The 20,809-nt window shown below is 44.7% G+C and overlaps 1 protein-coding gene across 1 annotated transcript in view; it reads left to right on the top strand.

Moving 5' to 3' along the window:
* GAD2 (glutamate decarboxylase 2) overlaps positions 1-20,809 on the top strand; it is a 69,743-nt gene that overhangs the window by 4,203 nt on the left and 44,731 nt on the right. The window contains exons 5-7 of the mRNA XM_060292706.1: positions 3,305-3,395; positions 3,932-4,044; positions 7,908-8,023. Of these exons, the coding sequence (XP_060148689.1) occupies positions 3,305-3,395; positions 3,932-4,044; positions 7,908-8,023 (320 nt within the window). The remainder of the gene's footprint in view (positions 1-3,304; positions 3,396-3,931; positions 4,045-7,907; positions 8,024-20,809) is intronic.

The raw sequence follows: 20,809 nt of genomic DNA, 5'->3' as shown, positions 1-20,809 counted from the left end.
ATTTCTATCGGACTCAATCTATGGAATATGAATTTTGAAGACTTCTTAGATTTCATTCTCAGTTATATTCAGAGAGTCCACATGATGTGTGTACTAGGTACTAAAGATGGTTTTTCTTCCAGATTTTCATGTACCTGTAGGTGCAGACCTGAGCAATGCTTTTAGTTCATTTGTATTTGATCTATTCCCCAACCTAATATTTAAATACATTAACAGTAAATTGCTACCTATTATTTTGATTGTTACCAAGCCAAAAAGAATCTATAAAAATGTTTCACGTCTTCATCCTTAAAAGCTGGTGGTGTCTGAAATGCAATTTAAAGAGTTAAGATAATGGAAGTTGTAGGTCAATGATAGTAATAGCTCTGTCTGTCAATGTTCCATTTAGTGTCGGGAAAAGATGGGCTAACTCAACGCTTAGATTTTGCCATAATGCTTGTGAAACTGTTGGTCAGTGTAGCTCTAATGCATTTTATTTAAAGGTCAGAAAAAGCATGATTGAGCTGGATTTCTGACCAAGGCATATCAATATTAATTCAGTGTCAATATTATTCATAACATATGTAGTCTTCTGGTCCTTTCCCCCACCCTCAATAGCATTTCAAGTAATTAACAGCTGTCACCTTCCTTTTTGACTGGAAAGTTTATAGGTTTCATGCTGTAACTTGTATTTGACAACTAGTACTATTTAGGGTCTGTGAAGCAGTTACCATCACTGCTACCATTAGGTGTGCTAATGCCCCTCAGAAGATTCTTTTATAAAATGCATGTTATCATCTGCTTTCTACTGAGAGTCTTTAACCTAATTTCCACTTGGACTCCAGGCTTAGAGAGAAGTGAGGGGCAGGGGGGAAGTCTTCATGCATTGTTAAAATTACCTCTGTAAGGAATGTTGCAAAAGAAAATTGAGAAGTGCAGAGAATGATAAAATTCTGGAATAGTTAGCGTTTGCTAGGGTCGTTGGGTTTGCTAGTAGTGGGGTGGGGTGGTGGAGGGCTTAATCTTGTATTGAATCTCTGAACTCAGCCATGAGACAAAGGCATTGAAGCATCAGTAAACCAGGCCATCCTTGGGTGTGTGTCGCGGGTCCAGAGAGAGCAGCCTGGACCGACTTGGGGCCCCTTCCCAACGGACACCAGGGTCACAGCTGCCTGCGGCTGGCTGTTCACAGAGTCTGCGCGTCCTTCCTGGCTCATTTGCTGATCTGTGGGGAGTGGTCCAGAGGCGGGAGCAGCTCTAATCTCTGGTTTCAAACTCGCTGTCTCTGGCGGCAGCGCGTGGCCACCCGACTCCTTGGCCGGGCGCTGGCTCACAACATGGGGCCGGCGGGGGGTGGGCAGCAGCAGTAGCGGCTAGGACAGCAGGCAGGCAGGTCTCAGGGAACCCTGCCTGGATTCGGCGGCAGCCTATACGTTCATGGGAAGCGAGCAAATATAATATTTCTGCGGAAATCAAGAGGACACATGGTTGTGATTTGTCAAAGCATCTCCCTGCGTGTTTCCACATCCTTATCAGTGAATGCAGATTTTGAGGCAGGAGAGATTTAGGTGAAATAGACCAAGGTCAAAAATTTATGGAAGAAGGAAGCCAAGCAAATGAAGCGTCAGAGTTCTTTCCACAGTTTCCCGAAGTCATCGGGTGAATTGACCTTCTGATTACCTGGGGCACAACACATATCTTGGGATCCCTCTCAATTTTATGCAGAGGTTTTCATGCCAACGTTTCCATAGAGTTAGTGTGTGATCATAGATACCAGATTTGTCCAGAAAATGCATGTGAGTTGGGAGAGTTGATTAATGGATAGATTTGCTAATCCTTATTAATTTCCTCGCTTCAAAGAAATGGCTTAGGGAAAGAGGGATGAAGGGGCCTCAGGAGGGAGAAGAGGGCTATGATTTCAGCTGTGAGCGCTAATGAAATGGGGAGCAATGAGGCGGAGAGGAGTAGCAGCGAGCCTGTTTCCCTTTCTGTGGATGCGCAGACTGACGGGGTCAGCATCAGAGCAAAAAGCTTGAAGGGCACCGTGCAGGGCCAAAGGGAGGTAAGACAATGCCGGAGAATGAGCGAGAGCTGCCCAAACCCCAATCTCTTTAAGATGTGCTCTTTCCCAGCTCCTATCTCTTCTCGGGGTCTCATGGTCTGGCCACATGCCCGCGGCTGATAAGAGAAACGCTCTGGTCCTGGTCCCGAGATCAGCTTTGTGTTGACTTTTGTCTCTGCTTTCCCCATTGCCTTCCTTTATCTTGTTTTGTCCATGCTGGCATGGGAGACTCTCACATCCCCAGGCTTCAGACAGGCGTCCAGTAAGTGGCAGATGCCTTTTCATCAGAGACTATTTCCATAATCGTTAATCTTCCAAAATTTTTGCTGCTAAACAAATCACAGATTTATAGATAGGCTTGTGTGGGGCAAGACAAGGAAGTGGAATTCTAATGAGATCTTTACAATCACATTTTAAGTAATAGCCTCAGGAGTGTTTGCATGTCAACCCCTTTAGAGAGTTTTAGAGGAATCCAGGAGTTAATTAGATAAGCCTGGCTAATAGACTGATCAGTCCATTGACTATACCTTCATGTATCTTGTTGACAAGACAGTGATGTTGACTGTATTTAGCTTTATTTTGAATTGCAACTACGAAGGAGCTCTGTTGTTTATGATCGAATATTCAGACAGAAAAGAATTGACAATTAGGTCTGTTCATATCATCTTTAGACAGTCATCACCTTTTGAGTCCAGGGCAAACCACTCAATAGAGTGTCCTATTTTCTCATTTTTGCCTTGTCTTTTCTGATCATCAGCCATTTGTCACTGATATTACCATGGATGTTAGCATGCCTGGCGGATGTCATGGTACATGACTGATTCCCAGGACAACTTCAATGGAAAAGGAGTTTTTAACAGCACAAGTGTAAACAAGAAGTCGCCTGTCTTTGAATAGCTTTGGATTGCACCGGCATTTGAGTTTGCAAATATATTGAAAGAATGCTAGAAAATAAACTAGTGTCCACATTGCAAATCACGATTATTTTTCTTTATAGGGTATGTTTAAAGGAAGATTTTTAGAGTATGTTTTAAGAAATATCAAAACCCAAAACAGTTTCTCTTGTTAAAGGAAATGCTCCTTTGGGATGTGTGTGTGTTTGTGTGTGTGTGTGTGTGTGAGTGAGAGAGAGAGATGGGTTTCTGAGTATGCATTTCCTATTACTGAAGGATCTTTCAAGGTTCTTTAGCAGAGAAATCATGTGTTTCGGAAGCATTTATTTTCATCGAATTCATCCTGATTCTGGTGTTCTGTCTAATTCAGGGCATCCCAGATATTTCAATCAACTTTCTACAGGACTGGATATGGTTGGATTAGCAGCAGACTGGCTGACATCAACAGCAAACACTAACATGTAAGTAGCTAAACGTGTTTTTGTGTAATCCAGGATAATTATTAATGAGATTCCATAATCTTTATTCTACCTCTCATGTGAAAAACTTCTTTTTATTAAGTAGCCCCTAAAATAGTGAGACGAACTTCAGAGGAGTATAGATGTTTACTTTAGCTTAAAAGATAGTCCTGATATATCTTTCATGCAATCAAAGTTATACACCATGTTCTAAACACCAAAGGGACATTTTGGGGCATGTTGGATTTATAATTATGTATAATATGAGAGAGCAATGGGACCGGATGTTGTCTTTTAGATAGTGTTATAATGTTACTCTGCAATATATTTATTCACTGTGATAAATGACCCTTGCTCATTAAGCCAATGATTGAAGCTCTTGACTTTAGGAATGTAGAAAACTGAGCAAAGCATTTTTCTCTCTGCCCAGTGCTATAATGGTAAATTGTTCTGTAGATTGAAATTGTTCTGTAGATACTGTAATGATGAATTATTCCTTTGAGTTACGGACATAAAATGTGGCCATTACTACGTTTCAGGTTCACCTATGAAATTGCTCCAGTATTTGTGCTTTTGGAATATGTCACGCTAAAGAAAATGAGAGAAATCATTGGCTGGCCTGGGGGCTCTGGCGATGGGATATTTTCTCCTGGTATATGATATTTTAACTTTTCTTTGTGTTTTTTTCTTCTGATATGTCATGCCTTATTATGAACCTAGAAATGATTAAATATCTAGTCTGTGTTTCTGCATTAGGTTAAATAGGCTATATACTGATCAAAAGAATGAATGTAATTAAGTGCATGTGACCATTGACCACACCTCCAAGCCAACTACACCATGCTTGAATATTAACTATTTGTGTTCGAAAAAAGCATAATCAGCAATGGTATTAACCCAGTACTTCTACTGTGATCCTACACATAGGATACGGATCATGTGGAACAAAGGAGGAAAGACTCCTAATAAGGGAATTATAGAATAAGGAGAATTCACTCTCCCAAGCCTCAGTGAAAGGAGGAGTTTCTTAGAGCTAAGAGAGAGGGTGACGATTTCTTCAAGAGGTTTCTCATTCTTTTGCTTCCTTATGATGTCATTCAATCTTCCAGTCTTTCCCATCCTGCCTTTTGTCACCAGCCATTGCATTCTCAGCTCCGTTATTTACACCTCTTCCAGCCAAGAAAATCAACCTGAGACAGAAAGTCCCGCTTCTGGTTCCTGGATCTGTGTGCGTGACCTTGGTTTGATGCGGAGATGAAATAAAAGTTAGGAAGGCAGTGGGAAGAGAGAGAGTCACTGACCCGTGGAAAGGAAAGCTGGCGTGCAGACTGTCACCTCCTCAGCGGCAAGAGAGGGGTCTTCAGAATGGGTGTTACTGCCCCAGGGCTCACCCCACTGGGGAGGCCGGAGCCACACCAGCCATTGTGTCAGGCAGAGCAAAGGCCAAGTCGGGATCCCTCTTCAGCAGATCTACAAAGACAAGGGGGTGATGAGGGAGAGGGAAAGTGAAGGGGAGGCAGAAGGAAGAAATGACAATGAGTAACAGTGGCCTCAGGGCCAAGCCTTAAATGAAGCAGCTTTATCTGCGAGCTCAGATCGGCTGTTTTATTTTCTGGTTTTAAAGCCGTAGCCTATGTTTTCAGGGGCTGAAGGAAGATGTGTTAGTTAAATGAAAGGGAAAATTTGCCTTTTTTAATTTAAAGTCATTGAACACCAGCTGTGATAAATTTTAAGCTAGCTTTATTTTGTAGGAAACTGAGTATTTAGTGTTCCTTTGGAAAACCATCCCCAACTGAGGGAAGTTTGTCATCATTAACTGGAACTGATGCTCTTAAGGTGTTTTTTCGTGAGGAACTAGGTAGGGTACAGAGATCAACGTTGTTTCTACCTTTATTCTTCCCTCTCTTGTAAGATCGGTTGTGTGATTGAGCTGTCCTGAGGCAACCAGGAGCACCTTGGGCTCTCTTTTAATGGTTCCCAAGAGTGGGAAGAGAACGGCTGCTCCTGTGGCCCCGGAAAAGGTGGCTAAGGGGGGTTGGGCCAGGCCTAACTTACCTGGCTGGTCTTGGGACCCACCTGCCCCAGAAAATACACAGCCAGAGAAAGACTCCCCTTTGGCAGTTCTGCGAAGCCAGATATGGACTAAGGGCTGCCACCCTCATCAGTGGTGGGGAACAATCAGGTAGAAGAGACTAGAACTTGATCCTGAGGCTCCTTCCTTAGATCCTGGAGACCCACATGCTCTGACCCCAAGGTGGAAGCCGTAGATGCCAGGCTACACGGTAATGCAGACCTTGCAAAATCAGAAGGGGACAAAAGAAAAGGTCATCAGCAACCTGTTTCCGCCCTGCTTTCTACAAGGCATTACAGAGGAGAGACGGATCGCAGCATCCTTCCTTGTTAATGGATGCCTTTCTGGGTAGCATCCAGCCTTATTCCTGGGGAAAGGGTCTTATGATTTAAGGGGTGGACATAAGGGAAATCACATATCTATGTGCCTGAGACCTGAGAGTCCCATTGCCTGGGACTAGACATGAAGAGTTAGGTCTGTGCTTGAATATATAGCAGCCCAGTGTCCTTACACCTCCATCTGTAACAGCCAGAGGCGACATGCTTCATGGAAAGTCCTTTGAGACTTCTAGAAGAAATCTGTTTACGGGATGTAACCCTCGGCCGGGACCCAGAGGGAACTAGAGAACGTCATCGCTCAGGGAAATCTTGCACAAACCTTTTCGTACCTAACAGGATTTTCAGAATGTTTCGGGTCTTGCTTTTGCACCCTTTCTCTGGGAGATTCCTGGGAAAGAAGAGCACGTAGGGCTCATGCGTCTGTCCTCCTGCCTGTGTGACACAGTGCAGTCTGCTCTGTCCAGAGACCCAGGAGCCTCTTCATCCCTCTCCGGACGGCTGAACCTTTAGATGGAGAATGACAGAGCCATGAGACAAAGAGTGGGAAGCAGAGTGGGACTCCCTGGACAGTTGTCCTGGGAAGTGCACTCTCTCTGTGTCCATCTTCCCCTTTTTCTTCCTCTCTCCTTTCTCCCCAGCCTCTGTGAAAAGAACTAGGGCAGTGGTTCTCAACTGGGAGCTATTTTGTCCCCAGGGGATATTTGGCAGTGTCTCTGGAGAAATTTTTGATTGTCACAACTCATTTGGGGACGGGGGGCATGTAGTCCTACTGGCATCTGGTGGGTAGAGGCCAGGGATGCCCAGGGAAGCCCCACCATAAGGAATTATCCAGCCTGAAATACCCCTGAGTGCCAGGATGGAGAAACCATGAGCTAGAGTGAAACTTCCTTTAAAAGCTGATCCTTTGCCCACCAGCATCCTGCACGGTCAGGCCTGCTCAGAGCAGGCTTGACCTGGATTCTAGTTGTTCTGTGTCTCTGGGGTCCGGAAGAGGTAGGGACTGCCCTCATTCTGACTGATGACAAAGCCAGGCTCTGGGTGACTACTGCTGTTCTGCCAGGTTGCCTGCTTGCATCAGAGCCCAGGGCAGAGACAAGGCAGAGTCATGGCCCTGCGTGGGCCATCCAGCTTGGTACAGAGAACCCTCCTCCACAGCCACCAGAAGGGAAAGGAGCTCAGAGAACTCACGTGATGGCAGAGCCCGGGCGCCTCCCCCTGTGGGTTGTGGGGGCTCGCTGTGTCTTCACTCTGCCTCGTGGTCTCACAGCTCCCACATCAGCATATCCATGTGCATTCGCAACGATCTGTCTTTTACCTGGTCAGCAAAAATCCTAAACTTTCCAACAATCCTGGGGAGAAGCTCACTTTCCTTTGCTTGTCAAAGGAGACTCTACTTATAAGATACAGATCTCATGGTATGAAATCCTTGCCAACCTTAGGATGACACATGAAGAGTAATTCAGTATGGACTTCAAATTCCCTTTGTTGTGTATTTTCCTATAATGATGAAATTGTAAGCATTAAAGTTATATTTCAATGATGGCATTGAGAGGGAAGAACCATTTGGGGGGAATTAACAGATGAATATGATGAGATGGGCTTGGGTGTTTATCCTCATCCTATAAGGACTGTTAACAGTCCACCTCATTAATAGCAACTGATTTCTCAGTCCAAGTGCAAGGCATTGCATGAGCTGAAATGAAAAGAAATGTCCTCTCCAAATGTCCTCTCCATGATATAAGTTTATCACAGGCCTAATGCAGAATGACCACACTGTCAAGCCAAGAAGGAAGGCAACACTTTTTAAGTTCTTAAAAGCCTCTTCAAAGGGCTCCTAGTAAGAGCAGAGTCAACTGCAGTCCCCCAGTGAGAGTAGGGTGTGGAAGGCTGGCATCCATCCTAGAGTTGGGCTAAATGCTCCTTCTCTGGACCCTCTTAGCTAGTGCCTTTGAGTCTGTGGATTCAACTCAAAGGACAGCCAGTAAGAAGGTATTCTCCTGTGTCCAAGGAGGACTCTAGGTCAATGGAAATAAGGAATGTTGCTTGCATGTGAAATGATGACGTTGACAGTGACTAGAAGAGGTAACTTTTTGCTCTGCCCTTTAGGTGGCGCTATATCCAACATGTACGCTATGCTGATTGCGCGCTTTAAGATGTTCCCTGAGGTCAAGGAGAAAGGGATGGCTGCGGTCCCCAGGCTCATTGCCTTCACGTCTGAGCATGTAGGTGTCAACGTTCTTTCCAAGTTTAAGGTTATATTCCTTAAAGCCCCGGTTAAAGGGATGGTATTTGGAAATACTTTACCCCATGGTTTCTCTTTCCAGAAGATACTTCTTGGGACAGAATGAGGGGAGAGGTCGGCTGGGTGGTAAATGGGGTGAGCTGCTTTGTTTTTGAAATTCAAGAAAATGCTCAAAGAGAAAGCAGAATGCTTTCACCCCTCATTCCTTTACTTACTTCTCTGTAATAATGTCACATTCTGGGGCAATGGGAGGAGGAGAGAGGGTAGAGTAACTGTGAACTCATTGCATCATCAATGCTGTGCCTATGTAACTCAACACTCCCAAGCATCCTGTTGAAACAGTCTTTCTGTTATAAAGTTCCGATCAGGTATTGTACCCTCTTGCTTCCTTGAGACGCTTTTGCGGCTGACTTAACCAGAGGTTTCATCACTGTAGAGAAATGGTCTAGTGACTGTCGTATCTCCTCTCTGGGCTGGATCTGTGTCAGCCAAGCAGAGGCTCCTGTCTACTGCCAGGCTGCTGTCCGGGCAGGACGCTGAGAGTTTGGTGCTCCCGGGAATGGTGCTTCGCATTCCTTCCATGGCCTTTAAAGAGTTAATGCCGTCGTTCCTACTACCACTGAGGCACTGGAAAAATGGCCCATCCTGTGCACATAAATGAAGCCAAACAGCTTTAGCCTGCCAAGCTACCATCTTTCTCGCATGTGCCAGGGCAATGCAGCACGCAAGTTCAAAGCCACAGAGCAGCTGTTTGAGCAAGGTCTCGGTGCCAAACTGTCCTGCCACATGTGACCTGCGGGGAACCAGAGTCTGTTCTTGACAGGTGTTCGTAAGCATCACCTGCTGCGTAATACCTAAGATTGTTCCTTCACGGCATCTGCTTCAAGGTAGCCTAGAGTCTAGGAAACGATTGCCTCAGAGATCGAAAAGCCTCTGAGGGCCGGGGAGCTGGGAGATGGGGAAGGACTCAGATCCACCACAGAACTTTCCTTTTTCCTATTTTAAGTGGTGTGTGTGTGTGTGTGTGTGTGTGTGTGTGTGTTCATAACAAGGAAACAAAAGGCAAGTACCGATGGGAAGCCAGTGAATACAATTCACAACCACTCCACCAGCCGTGGAATTAAAGGAACCGAATGATTTCTCCTTCGCGTCTTTAGCATCTTGCTTTCAGTCACATCATAGCATTTTAATTTAATGCCCTTCCTCGATTTATAGGCGTCAAATTTAGCAGCCTCTGATGTTTTACTTTCCTATTGCTGCTGGAACAAATTACTACAAACTTCACGGCTTAAAACAACATGAATTCATTATCCTGCCGTTCCGGAGGTCAGAAATCTGCAGTGGGTCAGGCAGGGCTGTGTTCCTTCTGGATACCATAGGAGAGCATCCATTTCCTTGCCTTTCCAGTTTCTAGAGGCTGCTTGCCTGCCTTGGGTCAGGGCCACTTCTTCCATCTTCAAAACCAGCAGCAGCAGGTCTTCCAGTCCCCTCGCCCCCGTCTCTGACGTCTGCTTTCATCTCCTTCCCTGGCCCCGATTCTCCTGTCTCCCTCTTTCTCTTGTGATTACACCCTGGTAACACAGGATAATCTTTCATCTCAAGGTCCTTCATCACATCTTCAAAGTGCCCTTTGCCATGTATGGTGACAGAGTCACAGGTTTAAGGGATTAGGATGTGAACATCTTTGGGGGGCACATCATTCATGCTACCAAGCCTAGGTCCCCACCATGAGATAACTCTCATTTCTCAGCTTCTCCATGGGTAGAAAAGTATAAGGTAATTTGCCTTCCAATTACGATTTCCCTAAAGTGGATTTGGATCCCTAAATAGTTACATGTACTGTATTCTCAGACCAAAAAGCCCAGGTGATCTTATATTGGCATCTTCTTCCTTTGGTTTCCGTGCTGTTTCCACATCCTGAAATGAGGTTGACCTACCAGCAAGTTCCTTGTGCTCTCTGATTTCTGCACGAGTTTCTTGGGCTCAAGTTGGATGTAAGTTCACTCAGCGTTGCTCAGAAAGTCCAGGTCATATGATCTGAGGATAATTTTGCTATGCCTTTGTTCCTTGATATTGTCAACTTTGATCTCTTTCTCCATTTTCCAAGAAAAGAAAGGTGATTCAGAAAGAAATGACTACGGCAACCATTCGATCCTCCCGCCTCCTTCTGGTATTTCTATCTGTGCCCGTAATTACGGAAGAACATTTGAAAATTATGAACCTAAAGTACCAGTCGTTTCTGACTCAAAGATTATTTTGACAGATGAACTCTCCTTCCAATGTACAAAACCTTATATCTGATTGCTGTGGACCATTTCCAACTTCTAATAGACAAAAGTTCATCTGATTCAACCCTGTGGGCCCGGCAGAACAGAGATTGTTCTCAGCATTTTTTTTTTTAAATGAAGAGGCTGCAGTTAGCTAGGTAGGTAGAGCCAGGATTAAGCAGATTTCCTGACTCCCAGACCAGTGAGGGCCCTGCCCCAGCTACCAGTGCAGAAACCAGATTAAGAGATACAGTGACAGAGTTTTATAAACCACAGATCATCAATTGCTTTAACACTTTATACCTTCCCGAGTCAGATTTCCACCAAGAGCTTTTTTCTTTACGTGAAGGTGATGCTCAACTGTTCCTTCTCCATTCCCCCGCCACACACACACACAAATCCTCCTTGATACCCATAGGTTGGGCTGGGAAGGGCTTCTCCCATGTCTCCTGGAGCACTTGATCCAAACCATTCTGGACAGATGAGCCCTTAAAAGTGAGTCCTGCCTTGAAGCTCCAAGTTAGGAGGCAGCACAAGCCCCATGTCTAGTTGCTGCTGGGCTCCAGACCTCAGGGCCATTCGACCCTATTCATCCTCTAGTACAGCTCCTTCTACCTTCAGGCCAGGCCAGATCTTTCCTTAGTCTTTTCGGATTTCACAGTCACTGTTCCCACCAGCCCCAGAAATAGATCTTCCCAGGCTAAAGAAAGAAAATTGCCAAGTCCGTTCTCAAATGCCTTTTCTCCAGGCCTGTTTCCATCTCTGCATGGAGGTTTCCTTCCTGAATCCCTTGACCTGCAGGGAGAAGGGTGATGGGGGGGCTGCTGTGTGGATCCTGTGGGGAAAGGGGAGGCCAATGGCCAAGGCAGGAGCTGCTTCCGTTACGGTCTCTCTTTATGCTCTTGGAGAGTTTCCAAGGCCCAAGACTTTTGGAGAATCAAATGAGAGCCTTAAAAAACACTTCCCTCAGTGCCTGGGACATAGGGAACTCTACATAAATATTAGGTAACTTGAAAACAACAACAACAACACCTTGTTTTATGGATGAAGAAGCCAAGCCCCAGAGGTGGAAGATGTCTTGCCCAAGGTTTCGTGTCCAGTCAATGGCAGCATCAGCTCTAGAGCCTCAGTTTTCCAACCATCCCAACACTGCTCTTTCAGCTCCTAGGCTGGCTGACCTGATCGCCACTCTAGCTGGCTGTTCTCCATTCACTTGAAGCATCTTTTCTCAAATCCTGTTTTCTTCATGTTGGTTATTCTAATGCTAATGCAGTTTCCTGATCTATTGAACCAGGTCCAGTTACTGTCCTTTCTCCTATTCTGAGCACAGAGTTTATAACTGGATGTGGTTAGCGCCATAGAGATGAAAATGGGGTTGAGAAACTGTCATCCTCCAGCACCCAGCCAGAAACTTCACATGTTCAGAAAGCAAAGGGTCATCTTATGTTTTCTAGCTGACACTTCACTCTGTCTCTGCCACATCGCACAAAGCTACCCATCACTTTTCCGGCCACCAAAACACACTAGAACTTTCCCTAGCTGATAAGCAGGGCAAGCTGGGTTTGTTTTTTTGAATCGAACAGTTTTCTTGAAATTTGCATAGGACTAAATCAAACAGATAGTATTGCAATGAAGAACAGAAGAACATAAATCACTGAGTTGAAACAAGAGATAGCGTTTATGAGTTAGGAGCTCCAAGATGATTTTCCTCCAAAATGTAGAATGACAAAATTGGAAGGGATCTTAAAGATAATATGGTTCAGTACTCATCCTGTGCTGGAATCTCATCAAACTCAGCGATAGAAGAGCTTGGCAAAAATTAATCTGATGACTTTTAGGTCCTGTCTTGAAAGGAGGTTTAGAGGAAAGCTAAGATCCCAGCTCAGTAATTCACATCTCTCTCTCTCTCTAAATCTTCTGAAAGCCCCAACCGTGAGCTTAATTCCAAATTCCTCTTATTTCCTCATGTGACACAAGCTCTTCCAGAAATAACTTCAGTGAAACAGCATAATCGCATCTAGGAAAAATGTTCCTTATAATCACAGCAGACACTGGGATCTTTCAGGCAAATCACCATAACTAACTCATTCCACTCTTAACACGCCAGGCTCAGCTCAGGTCCACAGCTCCTGGAACCCGTCACCAGTGTTCTGCTGAGGCCCCTCGTGACCTCAGCCCACTTCCATGGGGAGGTGATTCTCATCATTTGCCTTAGAAAGATGTTTTCATATAACCACACTTTTTGAGAGGGTTTCAATTTCCAAAAAATAGACGTCCTTTCTGTTAAAAACAAAAGCAAAAAGCAAATGGTGACCCAGGCAGCTTGGAAAAAGCTCCCGTGTCATGCTTCTCATTAGACAGAAACACTGACCGAACTTTCAGTAAGTGAACTAGTGAACCGGGTCCACTTCACCCCTGGCACCCCGTCCTCCACCTCTGCGTTCCCCCCTCCTTTTCCTTGTAGGGTCCTCATCACCCCTGTGTCATCTTCTCTTCTACCCAATCCCATCAAAACCTACTCTTAGGAAAGAACCTGAGAGCCATGTATATGATTGTAAAAGCTAAGTGTTGCCTCTCCTGGGGGTATTTTCACTGCAATAGGAGACAAAGGAATGAGGAGACATTCTCAAAGAGCAGGCATTGTACTGTCAGAGAAGAGACAAATAAGAAGAGGACGGTCACCCCTCCAAGTGCCCCTGAGGTCACATTCCTCATCGGGTGGGTGACTCTCCCTTGCTCCAAGTGCCAGGTCGGGAGTCACTGGCTAGACCTATTTTTCTTCAGGTTAGTGGACGGAGCCCATAAGCTTTGGAATGGACTAGAAATGATGATAGGCCCTGCTCTGCCACTTTCCAGGACGTGACTTTGGATTACCTACTTCATTTCTTCCTCATGTGTCCAACAGGGATTATAATAGCCAGCTCATGTAGCTGTTGGGAGGATGAAGTGAGATAATACAGTACCTGGCCTTTAGTAAACACTCCGCAAATGGCAGCTAACACCGCCCTTGTAACCAGCCACCCACTGGTGTCCCGATGGGTAGAGAGCTGAACGTCTCCAGGAGGCAGGATGAAGGCGTATTTGGGGCCAGTTATTTTCTTAAGATGGATAATGGCCCCTCTCCCAAAATACGAAGCAATGCCCAAGGAGTCACAGCTGTGGGAGGGTTTGGATTCTCTATTGTTACTTGTATGATTTTGAGATTTTTTTTACATGCTCCAATATGGCGTATGTTTATTTTAAGACATAAAGTGAATTAACATGTAATTTAAATTTAATTTTGTTTAATTCATTAACAAAATTCTGCTCAAGGTACCCAGAGAGACCTGAGGATGGCATCACATTAGGCGTGAGGCTGGAGGATTGGAAGGGCCACAACTTTGTGAGCATCTGTTGATGCTGGGTGACCTGTAGGTCCTTCCCATGCAGTAGCTACACTTCTCACACCAACAGGAGAGGGATTCATCCTTGCAGCTGAGCAAACAGTGGTTCAGAATGAGAGAATAACTTGACTAACTAGAGCCAGGTCATTTTATCTCAAATGACCTCTTGCTTTTTTTAAAAAAATTTTTAAATTGAAGTATAGTTGATTTACAATGTTGTGTTAATTTCTGCTCTACAGCAAAGCGATTCCATTATATATATAATCTTCTTCATATTCTTTTCCATTATGGTTTATCACAGGGTATTGAATATAGTTCCCTGTGCTATACAGTAGGACCTTGTTGTTTATCCATTCTCTATGTAATAGTTTGCATCTGCTAATTCCTAAGTCCCAATCCATCCCTCCCCACCTTCCCCTCCTTGGTAACCACAAATCTGTTCTCTGTCTGTGAGTCTGTTTCTGTGTCATAGATAAGTTCATTTGTGTCATATTTTAGATTCCACATATAGGTGATACCATACGGTATCTGTCTTTCTCCGTCTGACTTACTTCACTTAGTGTGATAATCTCTAGGTCCATCCATGTTGCTGCAGGTGGCATTGTTTCATTTTTTTTTAATGGCTAATGTTCCATTGTTTTTATGTACCACGTCTTCTTTATTCATTCATCTGTTGATGGACATTTAGGTTGTTTCCATGCCAAGTGACCTCTTTCCACAACACATGTTCATTTCACTCTTCTCAGGATCCTAAAATCATAGAAATAATTGCTTTCATGTGACTGCATACATGCTTAGTGCTGGTGTTCATGCTTGTCACCACACATGCCCGTTGGGTCTGCTTAATCCTGGTGCACACCATTCCTTTCTTTTAAAATATACTTAGGGCACAAACTCACACCGGGGTAACTTTAAACTATAGCTTTGAGGGAAAGTAATAAGGCAGCAGCTTCACAGAAATGCCTTGTGTGCAGATCCACATCACCTCTGACTCACATGGAGTCTCTAAGAACGTGGCGGGCAATCCCCTGCCCTCCAAGTCATGATCATTAGAAATGAATGAGGCGGTCTCCCAGAGTACAAGCTTCTCTGTACGTCAGATGCTTTCCAAAGCAGGGTGCCCTTTTAGACCATTTGATGAGCAGAAGCAAGAACAAGAGCTACCAGCTTCTCTGAGACAGTATAGGAGGCAAACTAGGGGGTGCCGGGAAGGGGTGTGGAGAAATAGGAGGACAGGGAAAGACTATTGGTCCCGTCATCGATGATGGGGGAGGGGGCTCCAGGGTATGGGGAGAGGTCAAAGGAGCAGATTCCAGCTCTTTCATAGATTGGACTTCAAGCTTTCCTTGCTGGGCATCCATGATGTGTAATGATGCGTAATCCATCCGCCTGTGTTCTGTGTTCCTACACACACGTGCCATTCACTCCATCCACAAAGGGAAAGGCTGTTGGTACGAAAGGATCAGATCCAAGGATGATCGATAGACCTTAGAGCTAAGAGGTAAAGGTTTGATGGACTGTCAGAGAGTTAGGAGCTGAGTATTCCAGCCTAGTGTGTCCTTTTTCTTTGTTTGAAGTCTTTGGGTTGCTTCTTTTTCTTTCCCCCAAGCAGCTCGTCTGGTTAGAAGGGCCTACAACTGCTTCCGGCTTGGGAAGGACACCATGGGAAGCTGTCTGGGGTGGGTGCCAAGAAGACCTCTGGACATGCTTTTATTTTATTTTATTTTTGTTTCAACTATTACCCTTTATTATAATTATTACTATCATAAGTGACTATGCAAATATCCATAGAACAATTTCTTTTTAAAAAATTTTTATTGGAGTATAGTTGATTTACAGTCTTGTGTTAGTCTCAGGTGTACAGCAAAGTGAATCCGCTATACATATACATACAGCCACTTGGATGTGCTTTTAGAATAGGCCATAGATAAGAGGCACTGGGGTCCATTTAGCCCACCATCATCTGGCCCCAATCACCAAAGCCACACGTCAACACTGCGGCCAGAGATTTACGGCAGCAAATAGTGGATATTTCCCTGAACTTGTTCTCTGCGCACATGGTCAAATTCAACAGATGCTTGTTACCTATTTCAACAAAGTCTTCGCCCTCGTGCAGCCTATCCTAGTAGGGGAAAGACAGTAGGCTAATAAATATCGACTCTCATGTCAGGTGGTGACAAGAGAGTGGCATGGTCATGGCCTACTTTGCGACATGGTCGTGAAAGGTGTCTGTGGAGGTGATGTATAGCAGAGACCTGCATCAAGTGAGGCAGGGAGCCACATGCATAGATGAGGGAAGGGTTTTCTAAGAAATGCAACAGCAAGTAAAAAGGTCCAGAGGCAAGAACAAATTTAGCAAAGCTCACAAAAGACCAGGAAGGCCACTACCACCAGGTAGAGAGCAAGAGGGGAGGGGACGAGGGAGAGGAGGTAGGGGCGACAGCTGGCTGCGGAGGGCTGTCTTGATCATCTTTGTGTCCCCGGAGCCTCGGACGCTTTCCCTGAAACCCTGCGGCCCACAAGGCAGCCGAAGCTGAGCCTCCGTTAAATATCTGGATGTGACCAACAATGGCTTGAAAGAATGAAGGCGGCTGTATAAAGTGCTTATCTCAATTGTAATGGAGGAGGAGAAACCGCATGGCAAGAGACCGAAATGCTTTGTCTCAGAGCTTTCTACCATTCCCCTTACTCTCCCACCATGCCTAAAGACAGGAGACATTTATTGTCCCCATTAAAGAAGAAAGATCCCTAGGCGTATTCTCCAGTCATGGGGATGGGTGGGATGGGCTCTCATTCTCACACCTTCTTACTCTGGATCATCTCATCCCACTCAAGCCCCAAAACTTGCTTCTTTTAAAATGACAATTATTCTATAACTGTAAAATCCCATGTTTAATTGCACCCAGTTAAATTATCAGCTGAATTATGTAGCCCATATCAACATTACTTATATTTTTTAAAAGATGGAGAAATTAATCTTCACCCTTGAGTTTTTCATTTAGTGTAAAATAAAAATCATATGGGTTTTAATATCTGTTACCCTTGAATAGAAACATGATTTAGTCCTAAGTAACCACTAGATTCTATCAGGGGTCTATGGTTTTTTTCCCAGAATCAGGGTGGGGGGAGGGGGCTCTTCGTTAACTCATCCCCCAGCCATTCCATTGATGAACAACTGATCATTACAAGACCCCTGATGATTTGGGGATGCGACAGAATCCTTGTAGCTTCCAATTTGTGTTCATGGTTTTACCTTCTGAAGTCACCCGGCGCGTCTACCCCCATCCTGGCACAGCCCTTCAGATGTGAACCCGCCATGCCACGTGTCCCTAACGCCCTCTGCTTGTGACCAAGCATCCTCTGAGCTCTCTCTAGATACCTGGTTCCCAGGGTCCTCAGCCTCCAGGACGTTGCCCTTGCTCTGATTTATCAACACGTGGTTCCATTAAACATGGTGCCAAGGAGTAAGAATGATTCTCCTCACATGTTCTCACCAGCACAGGGAGTCCTGCCACTTAAGCTGTCTTCACGTTTCTTCGTCACTCGGAAGTGTCTTTTTTTTCCCACTCAAGTGCCTTCTTTCTTGGTCCCTGGCTATTTATGGATAACATTTAGCTATTTCCCTGCTCCCTCTCCTGAAAACGTAAACAAACTCACTGTTTGATACCTAATTTTCTTTTTCACTCCTTTGTTCCCCATCTTGAAGCTTCCTGTTCCATCAAGTGTTTTTCCTTTAGATGTGCGGCATTTGGTATGGTGATCCATTATCCTAGGTAATTGCACCTCATTTGAGAATCCCCATTCTTCCTCATTAAAGGCCAGACAAGACTACTTCCTCGCATCGACCGGGTGCACCAGATCTCTTACTTACCCCCCGGGGGCCATTTAGCTGTTTAGTGCTGTCAAAAGTTCAGGAAGGAAAAAAACAGAAACAAAACCAGTGAATCACCGAAGTCATAATTAGTAAAAGTTTATGGTACACATGTTACCAAATCCAAGCTCAGTCTGCTTGCTGCAGGACAGGCCAATAATTGGGAGACGAGGTGTTGAGGCAAGGAATGGTGACTTCGTTCAGAAAGCCAGGTGTCTGAGAAGATGGTGGATTAGCAGCCCAGAACACCAACTTACTGGGGTCTGGATGCCAGTTTCTTTTATAGAACAAAGAGGGGGAGGGGGTGAGGAAGTAAAGTAAAAAGGCCGTAAGTCTTGCAAAACATCTCCTGGCTTGGCCAGCATTGGGGAGGGAATGTGTTAATTTCTTCTTTTCTGTAGCCTTTCACAGGTGGGCAGGGTCAGAATGTCTCCCTGTGAGCTGAACAAAGGCGCTTTAGTTTAACATTCAGACAGAGGGGCAGGGTCCCTGAGGCAGGCCATTATGTATGCTTACAGTTATAGATAGCATCCTTTTATTGATTACAGTAGCAAAAGCAACGAAAAGCAAAGGTTGAAGCAAAAGAAACAGATCCAACATGGAGTCAGATTTTGCTCTTCCCTGTTACACACATACCAAAAAGACAGTTTGCAAACCATGAGCGCTCCAACCAAAACGTGGAAGGAGACTCAGAGGTGGATTTTACAAAGCAGCTTATATAACGTGGAGGCAGTGACTGTTGATTCTTCCCAGTGATTGGTTGCAATAGAATTTTCTTAAATGAAAGGGAATTGGTTAGTGGTTCCCTCATATGAATCGGGGAGAACAATGTAAGTCTCACGATTTTCAGAGGCGTTAAGTGAGAAGTGACCCAGGTCAAGTGAGCCTCACTTGTCTTGCAAAATCAGCTAAATTAAGCTTTGCTTCTCTGACTAAACTGGTTTTGTCTGCTCAGGGAATATTCGAGTCTCCGTTTGTGTTTGATTTAACAGCGCTTACAAGCTCATTCACTGAGGGGCCTAATCTGGGTAGTGAATGCTTGCTCAGTGGGGCAGCTGGCACCTCGACTCTGTGCCCTCCTGGCAGAAACAGACTTAGTGCTGTTTTCCCCCTGAGCATCTTCTTTCAGGGGTGGTCCAGGGATCCAGTAACTATGTAAGAGAGAACACTTTTTTTTTTTTTTTTGGTGGAGGAGTCATGTATCTTTCCAATGAAGCTTTCTTAGTTCCCAGGTATCTTCCTAAGGATTCTGCATGTTGTCTTCCTAAGGTTGTAAAATGAGACTAATCCTTTCCCATCTCTACTCTTAGCTACACGGGGCTTTTAGAGCTCCTCTATTCAGTGCCTCATTTATTGGTTTATAGTATTGGCTGCTGTTATAAATGTGATTTCTTCTTGCTTACTAGCCACACCCCCTAGAAATATGCATGTTAACAGTTCCTAGGCTGCATATTTAAGAATTCCGAGGAGCCATTGACATATGTACACTATTGATACTATGTATAAAATAGAGAACTAATGAGAACCTACTGTAGAGCACAGGGACCGCTACTCAGTGCTCTGTGGTGACCTAAATGGGAAGGAAATCCAAAAAAGAGGGGATATATGTATACATGTAGCTGATTCACTTTGCTGTACAGCAGAAACTCACACAACATTGTAAAGCAACTATACTGCAATAAAAAATAATTTAAAAAAAGAAAAAGAATTCAGAGTCAAAAGCAGGCATTCGAGGAGAGTACACTCTGGAGCCATCATTTAAAATTCCAGTCAGCAGCCCTTTGGTGATGTAAATTGAGGAAGCAGCTCCCCTTTTGGAAAGCTTAATGATCTGTAGTTAATAGTAAGAGGCTGCTCACAGATGCAGTACAGCTGGGCGAGGTTAGCCCCTCTCCACTCTCCAGATTGCACAGTGATTACAGCCATCGAGATTCGGATTCTTCCCCGGAATCAATAACCAAAATCACAAACAAAGATTCAGTGGTGGCCCGTCAGGGTGGCCTTTCCGCGGGCGCTGTTTGCCAAGCCAGTGACTGATGCCTCCTTCCTGATCACACCCTGGGCTGGACAGTCATCTCCACAACAGACAGCCCCTCCAATGAGTCTGGGATGAAGAGTGCTGGATTTCAGGCCAGCTTCTCTTACTTGAGTGCGCACAATTTCACTGAACTCGAGAGAAACTGAATGTAATCTCTGGGTAGGGAAATGTCAGTCTGGGAGCCATACAGTACACAGCTGCTGTCGCTGTGTTCTTATGCCTTGTACGTGAGATTGGCGTAGGTTACTATGTGTTGGGGTAACAGGTTCTTGAATAATTTCCAGGGTCTTGTTATCTTCATGCAAAAGCCCAAGCGAATTCAACAACAACAAAAAACTAACCAACCCCCTTCAGAAAAGGGCAAAGAACTTGTATAGACATTTCTCCAAAGAAGATGTACAAATGGCCAATAAGCACATGAAAAGATGCACAACATCACTAATGATTAGAGAAATACAAAGCAAGATCATAATGAAGTAGCACCCCACACCCATTTGAATGACTATTATCGAAAAACAGAAAACAACACCATTGACAAGGGTATGGAGAAATTGGAACAGTTGTGCACTGTGCGTGAGAAAGTAAAGTGGTGCAGCCTTATGGAAGAAAATAGAGCAGTTCCTCAAAAACAGAATTACCATATGATCCAGCAATTCCACTTCTGGGTATATATACCCAAAAGAATTGAAAGCGAGGCTCAGGGCTTCCCCGGTGGTGCAGTGTTTGGTAGTCCGCCTGCTGATGCAGGGGACACGGGTTCGTGCCCCGGTCCGGGAAGATCCCACATGCCGCGGAGCGGGCTGAGCCTGTGCGTCCGGAGCCTGTGCTCCGCAATGGGAGAGGCCACAACAGTGAGAGGCCCGCGTATCGCAAAAAAAAAATAATAATAATAAAAAATAAATAAAATAAAATAAAAGCAAAGGCTCAAGGAGATATTTGTACATCCATGTTCATAGCAGCATTATTCACAATGGCCAAAAGGTAGAAGCCACCCAGGGGTCCGTTGATGCATGAATGAAAAAACAGATTGCTGTGTATACATAAAATGAATGTGATAGAGCATTAAGAAGGAAGGAAATTCCGAGACATGCTACAACATGGATGAACCTTGAGGACATTATGCTCGTGAAATAAGGCAGTCACAGAAAAACAATTATTGTGTGGTTCCACTTACATGAGGCACTAAAGTAGTCAGATTCATAGAGAT

Source organism: Globicephala melas, chromosome 2 (assembly GCF_963455315.2).
Source record: "Globicephala melas chromosome 2, mGloMel1.2, whole genome shotgun sequence".
Classification (NCBI taxonomy): Eukaryota; Metazoa; Chordata; class Mammalia; order Artiodactyla; family Delphinidae; genus Globicephala; species Globicephala melas.
Note: the sequence above shows the minus strand (reverse complement) of the source record. Positions and strands in the feature narration are given on the sequence as shown.